The sequence below is a fragment of the Leptonotus elevatus genome, chromosome 17, assembly GCF_054856555.1.
Source record: "Leptonotus elevatus isolate MCC_2025b chromosome 17, RoL_Lele_1.0, whole genome shotgun sequence".
Classification (NCBI taxonomy): domain Eukaryota; kingdom Metazoa; phylum Chordata; class Actinopteri; order Syngnathiformes; family Syngnathidae; genus Leptonotus; species Leptonotus elevatus.
Window position 1 is genome coordinate 16,648,295 of NC_141255.1, and position 24,097 is coordinate 16,672,391.

The 24,097-nt window shown below is 43.2% G+C and overlaps 2 protein-coding genes across 5 annotated transcripts; one reads left to right on the top strand and one right to left on the bottom strand.

Moving 5' to 3' along the window:
- Nucleotides 1-80: 80 nt before the first annotated feature.
- zbed4 (zinc finger, BED-type containing 4) lies at nucleotides 81-7,367 on the bottom strand. Of its 2 annotated transcripts, XM_086058613.1 has the most exons (3): nucleotides 7,211-7,367; nucleotides 6,632-6,792; nucleotides 81-4,798 (listed from the first exon to the last, which is right to left on the bottom strand). In XM_086058613.1, the coding sequence occupies exon 3, from the start codon at nucleotides 4,615-4,617 to the stop codon at nucleotides 874-876; it is 3,744 nt and encodes a 1,247-aa protein (XP_085914739.1). In that variant the 5' UTR covers nucleotides 4,618-4,798; nucleotides 6,632-6,792; nucleotides 7,211-7,367; the 3' UTR covers nucleotides 81-873. The 2 variants fall into 2 exon arrangements, with proteins under 2 accessions (XP_085914739.1, XP_085914738.1); XM_086058612.1 differs by lacking the exon at nucleotides 7,211-7,367 and having other exon boundaries at nucleotides 6,632-6,934.
- brd1a (bromodomain containing 1a) lies at nucleotides 6,733-23,274 on the top strand. Of its 3 annotated transcripts, none has more exons than XM_086058614.1 (13): nucleotides 6,733-7,698; nucleotides 8,786-10,193; nucleotides 11,269-11,425; nucleotides 11,567-11,698; nucleotides 11,789-11,917; nucleotides 14,694-15,003; nucleotides 15,083-15,430; nucleotides 16,345-16,893; nucleotides 17,639-17,771; nucleotides 17,859-17,992; nucleotides 18,841-18,950; nucleotides 19,501-19,655; nucleotides 21,944-23,274. In XM_086058614.1, exons 2-13 carry the CDS (start codon nucleotides 8,803-8,805, stop codon nucleotides 22,125-22,127), a joined length of 3,732 nt encoding a protein of 1,243 aa, XP_085914740.1. In that variant the 5' UTR covers nucleotides 6,733-7,698; nucleotides 8,786-8,802; the 3' UTR covers nucleotides 22,128-23,274. The 3 variants fall into 3 exon arrangements, with proteins under 3 accessions (XP_085914740.1, XP_085914742.1, XP_085914741.1); XM_086058615.1 differs by having other exon boundaries at nucleotides 6,734-7,698; nucleotides 16,348-16,893; XM_086058616.1 differs by lacking the exon at nucleotides 18,841-18,950 and having other exon boundaries at nucleotides 21,944-22,106.
- The last annotated feature ends 823 nt before the right edge of the window (nucleotides 23,275-24,097 follow it).

Sequence of the window (24,097 nt, forward strand, 5' to 3'; positions counted from 1 at the left end):
CTTTACTTTAGGACATGCATATTTTATACTGTCAAAATAAATCTTGAACTAAATTGATGTAAACAAAATGGAATACACTCTTAACGTAAGGAAAACCTTTATTTACAAACAGCTGCAACATTTGCGTGGTTCCAGTTTCATTGCTAAACATTTATCAAAGCAAGTTCAGAATTTCTTATAAAATGTACAGTACATTTCTTTATTCAAACCCATAAATTAATCCCCTTAACATAAACCGAAATTGTGCTTACGAAACAAATTGTATATTCCAAACCTCTCAATTCTGAAAATACAGCAATATCTTAGTCTTATTAAAACAATTCAAGTAAAAAAAAAAGAAAAAAAAAGTAAATCTCTAAACGACAGTACCATGAGCCACAATTTCACAATGACAATTAAATAACATTAACTTAAAAAAAACTTTCAGTCACAGCATTTATTTTTGGGCCATGTTTTCCTCAAGAAAACTGCATCAGTAATTGAGAATATTCAAAAGCAAACCTGACGTGAATTGTGCAGATTCAACACAATATTTACAGCATTTTGACCTGAAGTAGATTTGGATAAGGCACAAGGAGAGAGTCGAGAGAAAAAAAACACGCACACACAATTATCAATAAGCAAACACGCAACCCCTACAGCTAGAAAGCCCCTCCCTCCCTGATAAACCTCTCACTGAGACCTTTCATGAAAACTTCTTCAAAGTATTCAAACAGTAGTACACACAGTACAATTAAGTCTTCCCCCAAACCTGGCTGCAGCATTGAAAGAAAATCAGTGTATACAGGATATACTATACATCACACAATTCACAGCTATGTCTCTTGGTCCTTAATCAAGTTTTTTGTCCTCTTTCTTCATGTTAATGCTTCATCAGTATTGAAAATAAATGAGCGGGAGGTTAACCTTGAGGAAGAGCAGACCCTCCATGTTTTCCAGTGCCGGCCTGGGATGGTTCAGGACACAGTTGACGCTCGCCGTGCTGAACAGCGCCTCGGCCGGGATGGTGCTGGGAGGACAGCCCGCGTAACGGGCGGCTACTTTGGCGAGCTCGGGCCACGGGAACTTTTTCAGGTTCCAGTAGTCGAGCGGGTCACAGCTTTGATCAAGTATGTCCTCCTCAAGGTACTCCAGCACTGCCAACTCCGAGGACTTGGCTTTTTCCTCGTGTTTCACTTTTTGCCTCAAGTCCGCCATCAGGGACCAGATGTTGTCCTTGTTGGTTGGCGCGCGGTCCGACACCGGCGTCTCGTTGCAGCCGTTGTTGAGCAGTGGAGACGTTTCTGTGGAGGTAGAAGAGAACAGGTCCAGCTCCCGGATCAGGTCTTGCTTACATCGTTGTGCCTCTTCCTCTGTGAATAATGAAGTCTTGTATCGAGGATCCAGCATGGTCGCCCAGGTGAAACGCGGGTCGTTTAACGTGGCTGACGTCCTGCTCACCATGGCTTCTTTGAGAGATCGGAGCATGTTGTCGATGCCCACGGTCTCGTCGAACAGCAGTTCAATCTTCCTGTTCAGGATGTGGATGAGAGGTATCACTTGTCCCAGAGTGGCAGTGCGGTTGCGGATTTCCCGGTAGGCGACCTCGAAAGGTTTCAGCGCGTTGCAGACGGACTGCATCACCTCCCACTGGTCGCAGCTGATGATTTCCCTGAAATTGCACTCGATTGACAACTCGTCAATGGCTTTCTTTTGCTCCACCAGCCGCTCCAGCATTAGGAAGGAAGTCCTCCATTTGGAGGGGATGTCCTGAATGAGCTGGTTCTCCGGTAACTGGTGGTCCCTCTGGAGCTCCGCCAGCTTCTCCTTAGCCTTGGCCGAGCGGTGCACACGTTCGCAGATCTTGCGAGCGATGCTCAGAAGGTTCTGGACCATCCTCTGGCTCTTGATGGCTTCGCTAACAATGAGGTCAATGGTATGGCCAAAACACTGCACCGTGACATGGCCGCGCTCCTCCAGATTGTTTCTTATGTTGCCGTTGTCGGTCACAGTGAAACCCCTCTTCAGACCCGCTGACGTGATCCAAGAATCCCACAGATACTCCAGCTGCTTGGGGATGTCGTGCATATCTTGGTCACAGTCTATTTGAGACACACTGAGAAGAGCTGAACAGTGGAAGTCCTGGCCCTGGGGTCTGACGCTCGAATCGTACGTGGCCCAGTGGGCCGTTAGGGTCAAGTACTCTTTTGTCTGGCTGCTGACCCAAATACTCGTGGTGAAGTGGACGACTCCGCTCTCTGCCTCTTTCAGATGTGTCAGTACAACGTCCCGCACCTTCTCGTACATCTCCGGTATTGCGGTGCTGGTAAAGTAGGAAGAGGGTGGTAGGCAATATTGAGGCTGGAAATACTCGAGTAGTCTGCTCAGTCCAGCATTCTCCACCACAGCTGATGGCTGAAGATCCAGTGCAAGCATTTCAGCAACAAGTTTGGTAATTCTTTTGGCAACGGGGTGGTGTTCGTCAAACCTCTCGTGGTTCTGTTGCGTTTTGTAAAGCGACATATCCACGGGCTCCTGTTTGACTTGAATTCCAGCAGACTGTGCATCACCTGAGATAGCGTTGTTGCTTTCGAGAAAATGTCCATGAAACCGCTGCATGTGCCTGAAGAGGCAGCTCGTGCCGAGGTTTGTAGTCTTTTTGCCTCTGCTAATAGTGCGGCTACAGTGCAAACAGACCACCTTGGTGGGGTCGGTGGGCGAAATTGAAAAATGGTTCCACAGTTTGGAAGTCTTCTTACTGAAAACAGTTTGCGGCTTTTTCTTGCTGGCGGGGCTTTCGCTTTCTTTGGCTGAAACTGCGTCTGGTGTGTTGTTAACGGAGGGTGGCGGGGAGGCCTCCTTGTCATCGGCAACTTTTTGGTTTTGGAGGACGTCCGGGTGGCGCCTCATCAGGTGCCGCATGAGACAGCTTGTACCAAAGTCCCCCCGTTTGCCTCGACTGATGACGCATGGACAGTAGCGGCACAGTGCTTTTAACTGGTCCACCGGCGACACAATGAAATGTTGCCAAACTTCCGACTTGACCCGTTTCATTATTTTCTTGTTTTGCTGGAAAATAACGTGATTCTGGTTGTGGCCGGGAAGGTCAGCGAGATCACACGGTGAGGAAGTTGAGGGCGTATCGTCCCCGTGAGCACTGAAGGGCAGGTTGAGCGACGACTCGTGTTCAGTCAGAAGCATCGGCTCGTCACATTCCTCTTTGATTTCCAGGCTTTCCACCACCGTCTGCGGTAACTCGTCCAGCATCATTTCAGGTGAAGACGGAAGAAGAGGCGATTCTTTTTTTATGTCCAGTGGGTCATGTAACAGCGTGCGGGACAACAGTGATGGCGGGTTTGAGTAGGGCGGAGGAATGTGATTGCCCAGTCCGTTTTCCTCAATGACAACCTCTTTGTGGGCCCTCCACATGTGACGAATAAGACAGCTCGTCCCGAGATCTTTGCCATTCTTGCCCCTGCTGAATTCATTCATGCAATGGATGCAGACCGCTTTGGAACTGTCTACGGGCGAAAGGTAGAAGTGTTTCCATACGGCGGATCTCCGACGGGAACTCGAGCTTTTTGGGTTGCTCGGAAGGCGCTCGTGCCCTCCGTCGGAGATCTCTTCAAGGTTGTTTTCACTGGAATGTGAAGATTCAAGCGCACCGTAGATGGAGTCACTGTTGGCAAGCGCTTCAAGTTTAGGTTCGACTTTGGACAACACTTCTTTGGATGACAGGTCTGAATTTTCAGCCGAGGATGTGGACGGTGAAGTGTTTTTTAAGCCCAAATACAATAAGCTGCTTATGTCTCCGTTTTTTGGCGAGTTGGGGGAAGGAGGGATCAAGGAGGAGGCCAACGCACTCAGGTTGGGTGTTGGTGCGTCCGCTCCCTCTTGGAAAAGCATAGTCGGGTGAGCCCTTCGGACGTGCCTCATCAAACAACTTGTACTGAGGTCTTTTTCATTCTTGCCCCGACTAAACTCTTTCATGCAGTATAAACAGATTGCTTTGGTATTGTCCCTTGGCGATATGCAGAAATGATTCCATGCGGGGGATTTTTTCCTTGGGTTGCTTTGACTTCTCATAGATGCCAAAAGGCTCTGGGTGACAGCATCCATGGCAACATCATAAAGAGTGCTTGTATAGCCACTTAATAAATTACTGTAGTCGTCCCCATCTCGACTCAAAAAAGGCCCAAATGAGCTACCAAATGCAAGTCTTTCAAAATCTTGGGTTTCGTCCTCTAAATCGTTTGTATCTCGGCTTTCATCTTTGATATGCTGATTGGGCTCATTTTCATATTTTTCACTCTCCGTATTTTCGTTTGTATGCATGCTGAGCCATTTGCTTGAAAGAGATGGCGACGCCGGATCCGTTTCTTTTTCCGTGTCAGACTCCAACTGTTTATCACCCTGAGAAGAAAGATGGCTTGATTGGAAAAGGTCATTATCCAGTGTTTTGGACAAAAAAGATGACTTTGCATCCTTTGTCTCGCGCGGCTTCATGCTGTAGGATTTAAACACGTATCCATCCTGACCCTCGATTTTCAGGCAGGTGCCTTTTGCCTCTCGTTTCTTTTGTATGGAGCCATTGAGGGACTCCTCCTCCACGCCAGACACGTCTTCCTCCCTGTCCATGGCGGCAGCCCAAAGGTTTCTGTCTTGTCGTCAGGTCTGCCTTGTCAGATGGAATCACTTTAAGACATTAGCTGAGCGCTTCTCAAGCAGGTGTTATGTTTGTGTGGCTTGTCGGGTCACAGGATGCGAGCTTGTCCCTCTCCATTTATGACCCAGATAGTTCCACCTCGCCGCACACAACCTAGACAGAGGAAACAAGGTCAGAGTCCATTCTGTTAATATATATGACAACAGGTAATGGCAGCTCAAATTATATTTAGTCTGTCTCCATGTCTAATTGCATAATATTAACTCAAGCAACCACTTTTGGCTGTGGAGGATTATTTTAGGGGCCAAAGAATCTCAGATTCTACACGAAAAATTGGAGTAGCTGTTGGAGAGCCGCTCGTTCACTTCCTGTGCTCTTGCTCAATCCTTAACTGCTGAGGGACATGACACATTATGCATGATGAGCAGTGGTTTTCCCTACTGTGTTTACCAGGTATTTTTAATACTGCTTATTTATTTTCAGTTGTTATGGTCGTGGGTGAGCTTCAGCCTATCGTAGCTGACTTTGGATAAATGGCGACGTGACAAGTGGTTGCCATCACATGGAATGAGCACTTCAAATGCCTCTAAAATCCTCCCAACAAATATATAAAATTGACTGCTGTAGTACATGGCCGACCTGTTCTACTGCCCACCCTGCTCTTCTGAACAATAATCTTACATTTGCAATAGTCACATTGGGTTTTTGGGACAAGTGTTGTTGTTTGAAACATTACTGTAATTTTGACCGGTTGATGTCTCGGAATTTTAGCCTGTACTCACAATTACTGGATATTTTTAACTGAAACTTGTCAGCCAATCAAAGAAGGGAATTCCCCAAACAGAAGAAGAAACTGAAAGAAAAAAAAGAAACAAAAGGGTTGAGGTGTTTTTTGGACAGATTTTCAATAGGTGATGTCACATAAACATTCCCCAACTCGGCCACTTTTTCTGACAAAAATACAACAACAAAACTTCACTTTCTCTGGAACAGACCCATCGTCCAATTTTCTAAATCCTTTTTGTATTGTACTCAGGTTGAATTGGACATTCCACACAGCATTTTGACATACTCATTTTGGGGAAATCTGGTGACTTAGGATGGGAAAAATATACAAGCGCCAAGTATGACTATTATGGACTGTATTTTATTTACATACAATAACATAATCAGACCACGGTACGATAAAACAAAACAAAGACATAATGTGGGAGTCCAGTTTATGTTGGCCTGAGTACATGAACACTATATTACAGTTAAAACTACAGTTATTACACATAGTGTGTTGCCCAAACTATTACTTTTGCAACTGCGACCACTATGACCAGTTTCATTATTTTGATTGCGTTTCCAAAAGGTGGTTTCATATTAATCGTCACTAAAGGTGGGGAAGCAAGGCATTTCGCAAGTGCTATTTGACAGCAAGCTTTTCCGGGTTTGCCTCAAGTGCTAGTCCGGAAGGACAACAGAATATATAGCCAACATAGAAGATCACTTTACCAAGTTTAAATAGCTTTAGTTCGAACCATTAACAGCAACGGGACTTAGCAGTACACAAAGCGACAAGCGACGGGATTTAACGTGCAAATAATAAACGAGTAGTAACAGCACACTTATCAGTAAACATGGTGGTTATCCTTGTGCTAACTAGGTTAGCCTCGAGGCTAATGCACTCACCAAAACAAGCAGGAGCGTTTAACACTTCTATGACCCGGCTATGACGCACAAATAAACTGCCATTTGACATCAGTGGTGATTGTAGGCTCCCTAAACGAAGCTCGACTGTTTGGCACTGGTACCACATGATCGTGACTGCGATCTAGTTAGCCAGTAGCTAGGCCATACACAGGACAAACTAGCTAAACCTGGCGAGGCAGAACACATGAATCGAACCCAACCTAGCTCAGACCAGTTCTCCCCAACGACGAGCCGATCCGCTATTAAAATGCCATCCCCGCGGGTGTTCGTATCCGCTTGCTGACTTACCGTGAAGTGCTGCTACACCGTTTCGGCCCATGAACGGTTAAATGTGATACATTTGAGTGATCCGAAGTGGGGGCTCCACTTTGTTGCTTTTGTCTGCACGTTCGGCCGGAGCAGCTCCACTCAGCGTCGGACGGAAGGAACAGATTTTCGTGATGTCACAACTGCAAAGGGGGGTATGATGTATGGTCATTCATTGCACGACAGCACTTTGATGTTCACCCAAGAAGCACTTGCGTGACTTTGACTTGATTGTAAATCTTTATGTGGGACATGACAATGCTCAGCGTTGACGTCATTTAAAAGAACTGGAAGGGCTTTTCGCTCGTTCGCTTCAACGTGTGCTGCGTTCACTGTCATTGAAAGAGCATTCGATATCCACATGTTTCACGTTAAAGACGCTATTAAAGTGGCTGCTTTTCTCGATTTTGTCGGTTTGGGAATTAAAAGTGGTTACCAGAGTAGGGAGCTGAGGTGGTTGGGAATAAATAAATAACGCCTCTGTGTCAGCTATGTCACATTTGTAGCCAGGGGAGAGACGTTCAATGAAATGACCCAGCACATGATGGGAAGTAAACTCACCGCGGTCGCTAGTGCCCCTGTTCGGAGCTTTGTTTTCGGGTTTAGCTTTTTGTCTGTGTGTATGTAGCGTCGTCAAAAGTGCGTGACAGATGGGTCTTTTGTGTGAAATACGACTCGCTACCAACATGACCTCCAGCGTCACGCGTCGAGCGATGCGTGCGGTGGGAGTTGTCTGGTAAAAATGCATTGTTGTGTTGGGGGGTGGAAGAGCCGCCCGGGTTGCTGCCGTTCGCGTTCCTGCTGCTATTCACTCCGGCTCGATCGGCGCCGAGCAATTCTCAATATTATGAATGACCCTTTCAAAGCGAAAACTAGCGCGGAATGCATCGCCGGGACCGAACTACACGCGAAGCATATTAATGTCTGTGTTAGCAATTGATTTAAAGCGCCGAATTGGATGAGAACTCGGCGTACGGAAAGAGAGCCACTTAGCAGGCCTTGACGCTTTGTAAGGCTGCTGGCGAGCTAACACTGTTCGACAAGCTAAGGTATGTACTTTTCACACGATTCCCTGCAAAGCAACACACGTTTTCACAGTAGCATTACCCCATAAGTTCGCCAAACGTTTTATTCTAAAGGCTTTTACTTAGTTTGACATTTTTTGTGGATATGTAGCACTTCATACTAACGCCAACTAGCTCGCTAGTGTTATTGTTAGCTGCTCGGCTACTTTTGAATCCCTAATAATAATAATCATCTGGACTATTGTCGCAGTGTCAAATGTTGGCAAGTGCAAACTTGTGCAGTCCCAACGGTGTCCGCCCCCCACTGCAATCAAATGCCTTCATTCCAACTTGGCAAACTTTTTTTTTTTTTTAAGGCAGTGTTAGTTTGCCGTGACCGGCATCTCTCCTACTAGCGTTATTTTGCCGTGAACGGCTCTGATTTGGCCCTACTGCAGTGCAGTGTGTCGCAGCCATATGAGCCAAGGCACATTTTATACATATACAAATGACACACATTCACAAAAGGTTTTATAGAGAAGGTGATCACATCTCAATTGACTCTAGTTGAACACACAGCTGTTACAGTACACGTGAAGTTGCACACTACAGTATTCTGTTGTATGAATGGGAACAATTCGGGACACAGGTTAATTGTACATTATGTCATCTAGTGGGAGACCATTTAATTGTTCTTCCTGTCACCATTAATTAAAATATACTGTATTGCGATACAGCAACGTTACTCACTAAGTCCATTTGTGAATAAATGAAGAGAATGCTTTGTTTTATGGCCCACATGAGCTTTTTCTTATGTAAAGCGGGTGCCGTGGCTCAATAAAGGTTGGGCAACACTGACATGGATGAGCATAGATACAGTATTTGTATTAAATCGTATTCGGACCAATTTAGTGAATGTAGATGAATTCCCACAGCACATCTGTTCTCAGTAGGACTTCTCTCACTCATATTCATAGATCATGTAACATGAATACATAGACATCAATATTAATTTGTCAATTGAGTTATTATTAAGCATCCTTGTCCACATAACATGCACTATATGAATCTAAGCTATTGCTATTATTAAATACTTGTCTATGCTCATGTGGGTAAATGTGCTTTTTTACAGAAACACGGAGCAACAAGATGAAGAAGAAAGCCCGGAACCACCGAGTCTCGGCTCCGGAGAGGCCTTCCTCGCCCATCAAGCCCTCGCCTAACAAACAGATTCTGACGTACGCCCAAGCACAGCGCATTGTGGAATTTGAACTCGACGGCCGCATCCATCGGCTCAGCGTCTTTGACCGCCTCGACGTGATCTCAGACGGCGATCCCATGTTGCGGGATTTGATGGAGTGCGCAAACAACAAGGAGAACGCCGACAAACCGCAGCAGCAGGTTCTATTGAGGTCGGTCCGATTAAAAAACAATCAGGAGAAGAGGAAGGCCGCGCTGGGCATCACTGCTCAGAAAGGAGGAGGCGGGCATCCCGTCACTGCTAATCCTGGTCCAAAACTTCCAGAGCCTAAATTTCGGACTGTGGAATATAATTTGCCGGCAGTTCCTAAACGTCATTCTTCATATTACAAATACGAAGAAAAGACAGAGGAAGAGCTCGATGAGGAAACTGAGTACGACATGGACGAGGAAGATTACGCCTGGCTTGATTTGGTCAACGAAAAGCGGCGAAGTGAAGGCGTCAGTCAAGTCTCTTTCAACGTCTTTGAGTTCCTTATTGACCGCTTTGAAAAAGAGTTGTACCTGGAGGGCTTGGATAAAGGCAGCGAAAGGCAAGCGTCTGTGGACGAGGACACGGTATGCTGCATCTGCATGGATGGCGAGTGTCACAACAGCAACGCCATTCTGTTCTGCGACATGTGCAACGTGGCCGTGCACCAGGAGTGTTACGGCGTCCCCTACATCCCCGAGGGCCAGTGGCTCTGCCGGCACTGCCTGCAGTCGCCCACGCAGCCCGCTCACTGCATCCTGTGCCCCACTAAGGGCGGCGCGGTGAAAAAGACAGACGACGACCGCTGGGGCCACGTGGTGTGCGCCCTGTGGGTCCCCGAGGTGGGCTTCTCTAACACTACCTTAATCGAGCCCATCGACGGCGTGCGCCACATCCCGCCGGCCCGCTGGAAGCTCACCTGCTACCTGTGCAAAGAAAAAGGCGTCGGGGCATGCATCCAGTGCCACAAAGCCAACTGCTACACCGCCTTCCACGTCAGCTGTGCCCAAAAAGCTGGCCTCTTCATGAAGATGGAGCCCTTTAAAGACCTGACCGAGTCGGGCGAGCCCACCTTGTCGCTGAAAAAGACCGCCTACTGCGGCGCTCACATGCCCAACGGCTGCGTGAGGAGGAAACTTGCCATTTACGACACGACCAGACCCAAGAATGGACTATTTAGTAAAGTGGACAAAGGTAGAGGAGCTGCACAATGTAAGGGGAAACCGAAGAAGAAGATGACGAAACCTGAAGCTGATGTTGAAAGTGAGGCGCCAACTCCTGCTGCTGTGCCTGCATTTCCTGCTCATAGGTACAACAACCTGTAATGATACTGATGAATGTAATTTCTAGTGTCAATGCTGAGAGTCACACACTCTTGTGTTCAATCGCAGACAGGCATTTTTGTGTGAATGCTGAGAGACGAGTTTTAATATTTGTACAGTGCGTTATAGAGGTTGATAGAAGCAGTTGTTTAATAGATTGAATGTACAGTAAATTCCTTTAGTTGCCACAAGGTGGCGGTAAATCACTTAAAATGGAGAGGATCATTAAAACTGTGTTTTTTTAACGTCTCCAGTATATGAATTGATCAGTGTGGCAAGGTAAAGAATGGTCACTGTAACAGCTGTACTTTGTTAAGTTATTCAACACTAACTAATCATGTTTACTTGAGGCTCTTCAATAATATTAGCAATGATACTGTCTTCACACGCTGGCACGAACTTAGGTGACCTCATAAATGCACACCTATGCTTTTCACAAACTGTCAGAAAACTCAACTTTTTGGTTTTCACACGCAAAATGTTTGGAGATCACATGGGCTATTATTAGTTGCTGTTTTGGGGAGAAGTCTCACAAAATATTACTTTGACTTTCCTTGTGTATTCCAAAACTGCCAACAAAACAGGACATCTCAAATGCAGACAAAAACAATTAATTGATTAAAAAGCTAACAACAACGAGATGGAAAACAAAGCCGGTGTCAAACAAGATCGTTTTCATAGCTTCGGCAAAAAAAGTAAAAACAAAAAATAATCCATCTAATATGAATATTAAAACGACTCGATCCAGTGCAATGTGGCACACATCTATGCTCTAGTGTCCCTGAAATTATATTGAATCCTTTTTCTGGTAATTGTAGTGCTCTTGTTTTTCTCTCCATTCTTTTTCTCACTTTTGTGAATGAAGCAGGAAGTTAACCGGAAAGTAATTTGCCGATCACGTCGCCAATTATATTTCCTATAGTGCTGCAGTGCTGCACTGTATTATGTATTATGTACTGATGTTAATGTGAGCAAATTTATAGTCTTCTCACTGTTTGAAACTGTTCAATCTTTCTTAGACAGCGAATTTACAATGTTTTTTTTTCTTCATGTCCTCGCCAGGTTACAAACCATTCTGAACCAAGTGTCTGTCCAGAAAAAGAAAGCGTTTGTGGAGCTGGTCCTAAATTACTGGACTCTTAAACGGCAATCCAGGAATGGGCTCGCATTGATCCGACGTCTGCAGACAAGCCTGCAATCGCAGAAGAACGCACAGCCGGTTTGTTCGTCAGTCAATTATTAGAGGGCTTCTGCTCTTCCTTTCTTTTCGCATCGGACCCGCTTGCTTGTCGAACCAATTCAGCCAGTCGTGCGTTTTGAAATATAGCTATTTCTATTTCCCGCTTCTCTTCCCTCACAGAAGCCGAACGAGGAGGAAACGCGAGCGCTGAAGGAGCAGCTGAAGGAGTGGCACCGCCTCCGGCATGACCTCGAGAGAGCCCGGCTGCTGCTGGAGCTCATTCGCAAGAGGGAGAAGCTCAAGAGGGAGGAGGTAATCGAAAAAGTTCTCTGGAGGTTATGGAAGGCGCGGGGGGTGGAGGACAACAATCACGGATTAATGTTTCTTGGGTCTTTGTTTTAGTTAAAGTTCCAAGAGAGCCTGCTAGAAATGCAGCTCACTCCGTTTAGCATCCTGCTCAGAGCTGTCTTGGACCAGTTACTGTCCAAAGACCAGGCCAGGATCTTCACCCAGCCAGTCGATATCAATGAGGTACCAATTTTTTCATCCTCATTTTTTTTTAATATTAACCTTTTTTTTTCTTCTTTAATGCTGGTTACGTGCAAAATCTTCAAACATTCTTAAATGTTTGGAATCCATGATTCTAAAAGCAAGCCTTTAAATGCAGCTATCAGAAGTCATAACAAATGTTATCACATAGAATTTTACGATTGTAAATAGCATGGCTGAACAATTAATCAAAATCAAATCGACAGCGTAATGTAGTAGATTAGATTGCAAAAAAAATTTTTGGGGCGGTGGGCTGCTTCGTTTCAGAAGATCGGTAGGCTTCATATTTAAAAATATGCATATTGTATTTATATAGTGTCTAATAAGTTCAATGCTTAAGAAGTGCAGTCCACGTTATTTACATATCATTGTTTCATGAAATATGAAAAACGTGATAAAGCGGTTTAAAGCCACAGATTAATTTTTTTGGGCATATTTTTGTATTCTGATATATGATTTACTGACTTATGTTTACGCCACACTTGTTTGGTAGAATTATTTTTCAGTTGCGATAGTGGACACTTAAGACTGCAAGTCAAAGTGTTTAATAAGTTAACTCTTGTTGAAGTAGATAAATAAAACTATCTTTCATATTAGTTCATGGTTCATTTTACTTTAGTTTAGCATTAGTCTAACCTTATGAGACCAAAATGTTATGCCTAATAATAAATCCGATTTTTGTTGATGTATTGTAATACAGATGATTTTATTGCTTCTTTATGTTGAAAAATACATCTCAAGAGGATGAAAAGAGCAACAACAACAGAAAAAATCCCTATCCGGGATTATGTAGGGGTGTAACAAAAAACAATTTTAACCAGAAATCCGTTTTTGATTTGAACGATGCGAGTGCACCGGTACATGGACTAATGAATCTGTCTAAAAATAGCTTGAGCTGGCCGATAGCCCTGTCAAAACATTATAAATTGATTTTATGTTGCAGGTAGAATTGCTGAAATTAACAGGGTGTTCGCCACGTCGCCAATGACGAGGGGTGGGGGGATATGGTCATATGCAATTTGCATACAGTAATCCTACAATCCTCGATGCGGCCAGTGACTCACGTAGTTACAGTTCAATTTCCAAGCCAATGACGCATTGTTTATATCTGCCGGCGCGGGATGCTACTGCTCGCGAGTTTTAGCAAACAAGCTGTTCTGTCGCGACCTAAGGAGGGATGAAAATGCGAATATTGTGACGATTTCTGCTCCAAAACGTAACTATATTGCCCCAGAGTCACATAAAACAACTTTGAATTGCCTCCTGGGCTCGCTCGAAAGTTGCGGGGGGGAACGAAGGATGACATGGCAGACAACTATTTAGCCCGTCCAGGACGCGCGCACCCTTGTCAGATCTTAATGGCTCGGCAGCGTCCGCTGGCTTTGACACAACGAGGGATGCCCAAACTTTGTTTTCACTTAAGTGTGTAAAAGAAGGATAATCAGACGCTTTCACGAGCGGAAAGTCAGCCAGGATCGCGGAGGGATGACGAACACGAAGGTAGAACATCCACAGATACGTGGTCGTGAACTGTTTTGGAACCCTTTTTATTTTATTTTATTGTGTCGTCGAGTGCACATAGTTCCCCATATAGACTCAGCACTGATTTACGTAACGTAACTGTCATTGACTGTCGTCTTAATGGTATTACAATTACAACTGCAGTTGTAATGCAGTAATCATGACAAAACGTTATTGTTATTATATGTATTATAATAAAATTGCATGAGGAAAATATAGGGGTAATTACCTGTATACAGACACAAAAAAAATAAAATAAAAAATTAAAAATGTCACTGTACCACCATTTGGACCATCACCATAATACAATAACATAGTGGAGCGGAGTGTTCTGAAAAATGAGGTAGAGGATATATTCCTAAAATAAACTAAGATTTATTATTGTAGGCCACTGCAACAAACATCAACACTGTGCTTGAATGTAGGAAAATAAAAGTGGACTGTGTGATGATTACATTTGAATGTATTGAAAACTATTGAATGAAAATCATACTCAAATAAATGTTCAAAAAACAACATTGCCTAAACATTAAAGAAGCTTAAAATAAGGTTGGTATTGGCACCGATACCTGTATTGGTACTCGCCCATCAATACTTACAAGTGATACTTGGTCTGTAACATGTCAGAGCATTACATAAGCAAAAATGTTGATCACTGTTTTCCAAAATAAAAGCAAATGTGCAAATTATGAGATTTAGATCATTTTAAATTAAACAAGATATTCAAACGATTAATGGGGTATCAAAATAATTATAAATGAATTTGGCAGTTGACTAGTTGTCAAGTAATCAAATAATCGTTGTACCGAATCGTCATCCTACTGAATCAAACCGAACCGTATCGTTCCATTTTAAAACCGAACTGTCCTTGTATCGAATCGCACCCCATATATCGAATAGTCTTGATTGGAGAGATTTACACCCCTACTATCCGGTTATTTTTCAAAATTGTTTAGCCCAAGTAAATAGTTTCAAATCTCAAAATAAATTAACATTTTTAAGAAAATAATATACCGAATGATTGTTATGGTAACATCACGCGATAGCGGAACCAACAAAGCATTGATGTGGTTTTAGTCGGGATTCTTAAGTGCAGATGCATGTTATTTATAGACTGTAGCAACTTGGGACATTGGGAACTTGATGAAAAAATGCACTTGCCTTAAGTTGTAGGAACCCCGAAATGTGAGAGCGCACACAGAAAACGAGTGCAAGTGTCTGTGTGTATTCCCCATAGGTGCCCGATTACTTCGACCACATCAAGCACCCGATGGACTTGTCCACCATGCGGCAGCGCATCGACGCCCAGAAATACAACAACTTTGACGAGTTTGAGGAGGACTTTGACCTCATTGTCAACAACTGCATGAAGTACAACTCCAAGGACACGTACTTCTACCGGGCCGCCGTTCGCCTCCGAGATCAGGGCGGGGCGGTGATTCGGAAGGCGCGGCGGGACGCGGAGAAAATCGGCTTTGACGCCGTGAGCGGCATGCATCTGGAGGAGGCCCCCAAATTGAAGACATCATACTTTTCGTGGGAGGACGGTAAAGCTGAAGCAAACTGTAGATGTCGATTTATTTGCAATATGTAACGATGCTCATGCTCCCTTTTACTTTTCCTCAGTGGACCGCTTACTGGTGCCCGCCAATCGCAGCCATTTAGCCCTAGACAAGCAGCTGCAGCAACTTCTGGAGAAGTTCGACATCACCTGCGCCATGAAGTCCAGCCCGTCCCGCAGCAAACGCATCAAGCTGCTAAAAAAGACCATCAATGACGTGCGCAGCGACTTGAGCTTGAAGAGAGTCCAGCCCTCCCCGCATCATCATCATCATCATCATCATCATCATCATCATCACCATCACCACAACAGCAGCAGCTCATCCTCTGTAGCGCCTTCATCATCAGCAAAGGATGTTGCTAAGCCAAAAAAGGAGAAATGGAAGCCAAACGGGCATTTCCCAGATGACGAGGGTATGTATGGAGTTTATGTATGTAGCGTACAATTGGGGGTGGGAGGTGATGTATAGTGTTAATTTCGTCAACGAAAACTAAACAAAAATAATTCTGTCAACCCACATTTTTCACTGGACTAAAACTAGACTAGACTAAAACCCACATTAATAAAACAATAACTGGTGCTAAATCTGTATGCATTTTGGTTGACTAATGAAGACGGTACTAAAATCTATGGACATTTTAGTTCATGAACAAAAATTTGACAAAAATGTTGATTTTTGTGAAATCTAATCTGTCACTGTGACACTGTCACGTGACACCCCCCCTTTCTGATCTGCAGCTAGCGAGTGCAACATGCGCGAACACATGGGACAGACCGAGGTGGATTCACAGGGAAAGGTTTTTGAAAAATAAGTAAATTATAGTTATACTATAACATTAATCCAACAGCTATAACGTTCCAACAATAATGTTAATCTGACCGCTAAATAATGCTGGCTAATTGACTAGCTCGTAGCATGGATCCATAGTAGCCACTTGTTGATATACTGTAATTGTGTGTCAAGTTGTTTTTCATCAAAAAGATGAGAGAAATTTTTATGTGACATAGTCTTAGATCCGAAATGTTAAACATAATCTGCTGATTTTAAAATATACAGTGGTAAAATGATTGTCCTGACTAAAATGTTGACAGTGTTTGTTGACTAAAACTAGATTGATCAAATTATGTTTTCTTGGACTAAAATAAGACCAAAATGCTAGATTTATAGTCGATTAAAAATGGACTAAATAAAAACAGGATAAAATTGACTAACTATGATCATAACTAACAAGCGTAAGGTTGTGGCCCGACACTACTGGGCCAGGGCCATCTGGCCAACATCAATTTCAAACCCTGATCGCGACCACGTTTTTCTTGTTCTCCCCAGCAGACAAGTCTCTCCCGCCTAAACTTGAGCCCTCTGACGCCATTCCTCCCCACATCCACTCAGAAGCGGACCCCGAGCCCCCAACACTCAAACCCATCGACGCCACCCCAGATCGTGACGATAAAACTCACACCAATGTCATGTTTGATGGGGACCTTCCAAACCCCCAGTCGTCTCCGCCACACCTAAACGGCCACTCCCACAATAACCTCCAGGCTTCTTTATTTGATGGCGACGTTAGCGTGGTGGCCACTTCTACTTTGGCCGAGCCGGGGGGCACCGTCAGTCGGCGGACGGCCGTGCTCTTCCGCAAGTCGAAAGCCGCCAGTCCCCTCAAGGCTGCGAGAGGCAGAGATGATGACGAGGCCGAACGGAAAGAGAGCGACGAGGACGTGGACGGCGGCAACACGCAGCTGGCTTCCAAATCCTTCCTGTCGGTGGTTATTCCCAGGCTGGAAACTTTACTTCACAGCAAAAAGAGGAAGCATCTCGACATCCACGAGGAGCACCAAGAGGAGGGCAAGTCTCCTCTTAAAAGACTTGATATGGGTAAGACGTGTATTTACTCATTTGCTCCCAAAAACGTATAAATATGTTCTATTTTAAATGGTTTAAGTGTCCCAAATACTTATTTATTCTAAAGGTTTTTTTTAAGCTAGAGCTAACAGAAGGTTTTGTTGCAGCCTCTCAACTGCAAAGAACGGTTGAAGAAATGGTAGTTATTACACAAACGGCCAGCAGGTGGCAGCAGAGCAAAGGAAATGAATCAGGACCATGTTGAAAAAAAGCCTCAATTACTCACAATTCTAAATGGATTTGTAAATAATGATGACATTTAGCTATATTCTAATGCTAATTGCTGCAAAACGGAAACAGATAGAAATATACTTTTTTCCCCCTGATGAAGAAGAAAGAAGATTTTATCTTTCATTTGGTTGGTTCCATGTTTTTATAACAATAGAACACAATATTCTGTGGGCCTTGCAAAATCAGTCAAAAGTGAGTGAAGGGGATTGCTTCTGTGAAAATGACTGGGAGTGAATGAGTTAAGGATGGTCGCCTAAAATTGTAGTTGTCGAAGGCATGTCATGTCTAGACATTTAAAAAAGAAAAAGAAAAAAAATAGCATGTTATTATGGAACTTCTAGCAGCATCTCCTGGGCTCGAGATGGCGCCAAAGCAATACAAAAAAAGTGGCCTGTGTCAGTTTGCCATCCCTGGCTTAAGAAAAAAGTACTTGACTGTACATCCTTGAATGGCTTTGGGAATTGATGTACATTTTGTGTCCACTCAGGACTGTCGGGAAGTTTCTTGGAGGTGGAAGAGGAGAATGAGCTCGGCCAGCCCAGTAGACCTGTGGAGCCCCGAAGACGCTGCGCCTCCGAGTCGTCCATTTCCTCATGTAGTAGTCTACCAGGAGGCCCCGGGTAACCCACCTTCTCACCTTTCGTGTGTCACCAATCAGGAGGAAAGACAATTATAGATTTTTTGGTTTTCCTTCCACTTTTCTCCAGAACCATTCTCAGTCTTCCAAAGTGCGGAAAAGGGAAACCAGCCTTGTTGCGGAGAAACACTGTGGATGATAAGAATGAATTAATTGCCTGCATAGAAAATGGAAATTTTGCCAAAGCTGCACGAATCGCCGCAGGTACGTTTCATTTGGAGTTTGTTCAAATCGTCCTGTTAATGTGTATTGGTAAAAAACAACAACGGAAAAAAACAATTAGCATGCACTGAGGCTATTGTCACATGTCCAATAAACCCTGCATATTCATACTTGAATTTCACACGGTCACATTTTCTTTCCTGTGGTTTGCGCTCTTTCTGTAACACCCAAAAATGCCACAAAACGCCAAAGCCATCAAATAGGAAAGTAGTACAATAGTGTCAAGGAACCAACATTTTTTGGAAGATCATAGTTTGTGTTATATTTTTTATTATTATTATTACTGGCAATTATAATAATTTTTAGGGAAGGCATTACTCGCATTATTTTGTATTTGTGGTTTTGGCTCAAAACTTGCCAACATTAATCTGAACTCATAACTATTTATCGAAAGATTTTATACCAAATGTGCTGTTGAAACAATAAAGCATGCTCCTGAGGTTTGTTGACCATAATACCAGATGTTTACAGGCTGTAAATTTATAAACGTCTTAAATATTATGTGAAAATTTCAAGTTCAATTGGATCTAAAGCGTTCTTGGTACATACATAGGACAAGACGCAGGGTTGTAAATTGGCAAAATCTTCCAATCCACAGCCATCTTGTTGTGGCAGTTGGCAGTGATCAGTGTCTGTCGCCGTGGCACCCGACCAGTCGACATCTGGACCTCCCCTCATTTAAAAACTCCAATTTGGCTGACAAAGTGCAATAAGTGTCGTTCAATGTGAATTTCCTGCCCCTGACCGTCTCGGTGCTCCTGCTGTGCCGCTCCTGTGTTTTTAAATCCACCTGTTGTATCCTGTTTGGTGTTGTGTTTCCGCTTCTGTAGAGGTTGGCAACAGCAATATTTGGATGCCCGCTAGTGCTGCAACAGTCGCACTGGAACCCCTAAAGCTAGTTTGGGCCAAATGTAGTGGCTACCCTTCCTACCCTGCCTTGGTGAGTGTTTTGTAGGAGAGAACGCATATAATAACTTTAATACATTTTTCTAGAGTTTTGTTGTTGTTGTTGTTTTTGTTCTTTCGGAAAAACTTAAATAAGATGATTCCTAACCACTGAGCCACAGCACATTTGTATACAGTAAAACCTCGTGTTATGAATTTAATTTGAATGTCATCCAAAACGTTCATAACCTGAGGTAATGTTTCATTATAACAACATTCACCATTGCTTAATTAAAGACACTAATATGTTGACATATTTGTATGGTGGTGTGCTATGAGATAGTTCTAATGTAAAATGTGCCTTGGCTCAGTAAAGGTTGGGAAACTGAGCAGCATTCGATTTGCAGTCAATTGAAATGATGGCACGAGACACGGATCGAGTTGCGTTTCACCACTTGGTCCTCCAGGTGGCAGCCTTGAACAGCTGCCCATTGACCTGATTTTTGCATGCTGGACTTAAAAGCTGACAGAAAGCTGCATGTGCACATAATGTATGCCATGCAAATGTTTATTCATGCGTTTTCCTTCTCCCCCGGCCACGTTAGATCATCGACCCCCACATGCCGCGTGTGGGCTGCCAGCACAACGGGGTGTCCATCCCCATGCCCCCCATGGACGTGCTCCGCATCGGAGAACAAATGCAGTACAAAGCCGACGAGAAACTCTACCTCGTGCTCTTCTTCGACACCAAGCGCAGCTGGTGAGTGTCACTGGCGATTTGCGTCAGAGCGGAAAGCTGTCAGCGGGCGACGCCTGATCGTTGTCCTCCGGCGGACGCGTTAACTCGCCACGGACGTCACATAGCGCTTCCCTCGCGATGGATGGGGTCGATGCCACGGACTTCCGGGTTTCACACATCAGCGTCGTTTCCAGCCACTGATGGCCACGTTCCAACACTCGCACCCCCATCGCTGCGGGTGGGAGCGCGCGGGGCGTCTCAGCTCTCAGAAATGCTTTGGACAACTGAGACGGACACACTGCACTCTCGCACCCGTCGCCAGAAAAGCGCAACGAGGGGCACAAAGGCGGAATCGCAAGAACTGGGATGTGGCCCACACGTCGCAAACAGGAAACGGAAACATAGCTGATGTGTGAAAACCAGGAAGTCGGAAGTCCCGCCTCCTCCGTGGCATATATCCCATACAAGATGTGCTGTTTAAAGTTCAGTTCATTTTGTCATCAAGTTTCCATTGGATTAGCTCAACAATACTTGAGGGTTCATTAGTCGTCTAATAGTAACCTAAATTTTGTGCCCAAGGGTCACATTTCATTTTGAAAACAGACAGATGGGTAAGTTTGAAGAAATTCAGCCTCTTTGCCCAAAATCCGCAGAAAAATGGCTTTTTATGTAGACAAATACAATGACTTTATTTGAATATTTTTCTTCTGTGACACTCTAACATGGTTTCATTCTTTAAAATTCAACATTGAGAAATGCTTTTAAATGCAAAATAAATATTCTGTTACGTGAAATACAAGCACTGAGAGTGATGCCAACTTACCAGGACGGCGCCGTCACTGCACTTTATTCATTTATGACACGCCATTGCTTCTGCTAATATCATTATATGCCGCATACTCTGTCACCTGTCTGCCTCCCACTGTAAGACAGTTGGCAAACAGAGGGATCTAAAATGGTGCACCAATGCCCTCTACTGGCGCTTTCAAGTACTGGCCATTTCAAGGAATATGTTACTAATTTTGCTATTTTCAGCAGTAAAAAGTTCATATTTTGTCTATCATGAATTTGATAACGTCAGTATTTTTCATGTATAATTAACACCTTCACGGCTCAACTTAATGTAATGTAAATGTTAGGAAAGCCGTGATTGGTTGTTACCTGCACCCTCAACACGTGTCGTCATTTTCACGTTATTTTCAGTCGACAGCAAGTGGCGAATAAACTTTTTAAAGGTCTTAATTGTACATAATGATGTTTTAGACAAGTTATTAACTTTTTAATGCTGAAAATTGCTAAATAAGTAGAGTTTCCCGTTAAACAGCTTGCCATCGGACCTATTTCCAGGACTGTAAATTAACACGGGCCAACCCGCCAAAAGCGGGTTAAAATTCATTTTGATGGATAGTCATTAATAAAATTACTAGCCAATTTGGCAAGTACATTTTTGGGTCTTGCAAAATCAGTCAAAATCCAGTAAAACAGCCGGGAGTGAAGGGGATTGCTTCAGTAAAAAATGGCTGTGAGTCAATGAGTTAATTGCAGCCTTTGCATTCTACTAACATCCAACACTGATTTAAATTCAATTAATAATGCAGCCCGTAGACCTTACGGTCATTTGATTAGCTTTTATAAATTGGGAGGGGTTGGCAATGCTGTAAATTAACACCGGCCAAGCCGCCAAATGCGGGTTAAAATTCATTTAGATGGATGGTCATAAATAAAATGACGAGCCAATTTGGCAAGTAAATTTTTATGCTATATTATATTTTTATTGCTATAAAAAACATGGAACCTACCAAAAGAAAGATTAGTCTTTTCTTTTATCAGGGAAAAAAAGTATATTTCTATCTGTTAACGTTTTGCAGAAATTAGCATTAGAATATAGCTAAGTTTCATCTTTATTCACAAATCTGTTTAAAACAGTGGGTAAAATAGCTTCTTTTTTTTCTTTTCTTTTTTGCAAAATGACCCTGGTTGATCTCTTATACTCTGCTGCCACCTGCTGGCCGTTCTTGTAATAACTACCATTGCTTCAAGCAAGCTGCATCAGAGCCGTCTGTATGCTCTAGCATTGAAAAAAAACAAACGTATACGTCTTTGGGAGCATGGTAATATTTAAAATATAACTTATTTATACACTTTTGGGAGCAAATGAGTTAAAGAAAGAATCACATATTAAATCGCAATATTGAGGGGAAAAAGAAAATTGCAATGAATTATTTTTCACAGTTGTCTGCATGAAATCTGAGCTCAATGAAATATGACTTGAGAGCCATTTCCCATCTTCCTCTCGCCTCTTGTCACAGGCAGTGGCTTCCTAGATCCAAGATGGTTCCGCTGGGCATGGACAAGACCATCGACAAGATCAAGATGATGGAAGGCCGCACGTCCAGCATCCGCAAGGCGGTCCAGGTGGCCTTCAGCCGCGCCATGAACCACCTGAGCATCGTGCAGGACGAGCCGGTCAGCGACCTCAGCGACGTGGACTGACCGGCCGCCGCCCCTTTCACAAACTCGTACCTCTTCTCTCAGAGACGCCGATGTTTACTGGGCCGCCGCCCCTTTCCCACTCGTACACACTCCTCTAACATGCTGCTTGAATGAATGAATTCCCCCCCCCACACACACACACACACACTCACATTAGCCACTGTCCACACCATCCATCACGTTTTCCTTCAGAGCATTTCAAGATTATTTTGTTTGGCTGTGATGTAACGATTTCCTTTATTTTTATTTTTATTTTTATTGTGACATCATTTTTTTCTGCCTACGCAAGGGCAAAATTATATCCTGGCCGCGCTTACATTTTTTAAATCATCTCTATTTACAAACACCTGCCTTTGTATTTAAACTGTAAATATGTATAGTTGCTCGACACTAACTTATTTAGTAGTTTTGTCCTACATAATTTTACTTTGTATTTATACTTGATGCATTTGTGGCACTAAGGCGTGAATGCTTTGAGCAAGAAGAGAGAGAGAGAAAAAAGAGCAAAAAGCCTTATTTAGAAGCAGGTTAGGGCCAAATCGACGTGTATGAAAGTAGTCCTTTTTCCTGTTTTAAATTATTGAACGTTATTATCAAGCCTCTATTTGGTATTAATCCTTTTGTATGAAATAGTTTGTCTATTTTTGTTCCGATATAGTATATTTATATGGTTTGAATACAACGTAATGTGTCTGAAGCGCAGTCTGATTTTGTGGACAAATGAACCAAAAACTTAGCTACCTGGATTTTTTTCCCCATCCTTTTTTTTTTTCTTCTTCAGGTTTTCAGTGGGATGTGTGGACTTGTTGCCAAAAAGTACAAAATAAATACGTTTTATGTAACACATTTAACTATTTTGCTATAGTTGTAGGGATATGTGCCTGCACTAACTTAGTGTAAAGCATTTTCATGACGTTAACATTTGAGGAATGATGTGGAAATTGTCCAAGTGGCACATTTTGTGATTATTGCCTTTTCAATTATGATGTTCTAACTTTTTTGTAGATTTTTTTTCCCCTCCTGGGTAACATTGTTTATGCTAGTTTCATTTTGTATTTAACTTGAGTTGTGTTTTTTTCCCCTCCCAAGTCAAATCAACACAAAAAACAAAACAAAAAAAATTGAAAATAAAACATTCAACTCTGAACACGACTACGTGGATTTTGTTGAATCATGGCACTGTCACTCAGTAAGGTGGTGAGTACGACTGCTCGGCCATTTGAACATTACATTATATATATATTTTTTTGTTTATACAATAGTGCACATTTCTCACATAAATAGTGGTGTCTACGTGGAATCCTAAAATTGTGGCATTATTTGTTAGCAACATTACATTCATGTTCCTTTGTGTGTGTGGAGAGTTTACTATTGTGCAATATTTACATGAGTTAAAAAAAACAACTATAAAAAAAAAAGTTAATCTTTTGTTTCAGTTAAACGTTTATACCTTTTTTGTGGTCATCTAGGTTTGTCAATTTTGGTGACTCTTAATGTAGTTTGCTGTTATTATGCTGCAGAGGCAGCAGTAGATCAAACTCACGAGGGTAGTAAAATCTACAAACACAAAGTTGGTACACAACTAATGCTGAATTTAGGAACCAAGTGGCACAACAAAGATGACTTGACGTTGGTAATGTCATGTAAAACTCTGAGGGGAGCATCTGAATTGTGACCAGCAGGGGGCAGAATATGATGGCGCTTTGAAAGCTTTCGATGGCGATTGTGTTTTGTTAGTTACAATGAGTGCAGGTATGGACTGTGTTGGGAGAACTGATGCTTGTAACATGCTGGTGCAGTCAAGTGTCGATCTTGCTGGAGTTGTTTGGCTCGTCTGGGTCAAGAGTAGTTTTTTTGTTGGTTGTTTGATGACAAATTGAAAGCTGGGGTGCACAGTGTATAGGTAGGGTTTGAGAGAGGAGTCCATCATATTGATAAACACAAAACATTTGTGTCTGTTTCAGGGTTGT

Excerpts from the sequence above, each read along its gene's own strand:
- zbed4 (XM_086058613.1), bottom strand. The coding sequence starts at position 4,617 with ATGGACAGGGAGGAAGACGTGTCTGGCGTGGAGGAGGAGTCCCTCAAT.
- brd1a (XM_086058614.1), top strand. The coding sequence starts at position 8,803 with ATGAAGAAGAAAGCCCGGAACCACCGAGTCTCGGCTCCGGAGAGGCCT. Across the intron at positions 16,894-17,638 it reads TCTTAAAAGACTTGATATGG|GACTGTCGGGAAGTTTCTTG; the intron begins GTAAGACGTGTA and ends GTGTCCACTCAG. Across the intron at positions 18,951-19,500 it reads ACCCTTCCTACCCTGCCTTG|ATCATCGACCCCCACATGCC; the intron begins GTGAGTGTTTTG and ends CGGCCACGTTAG.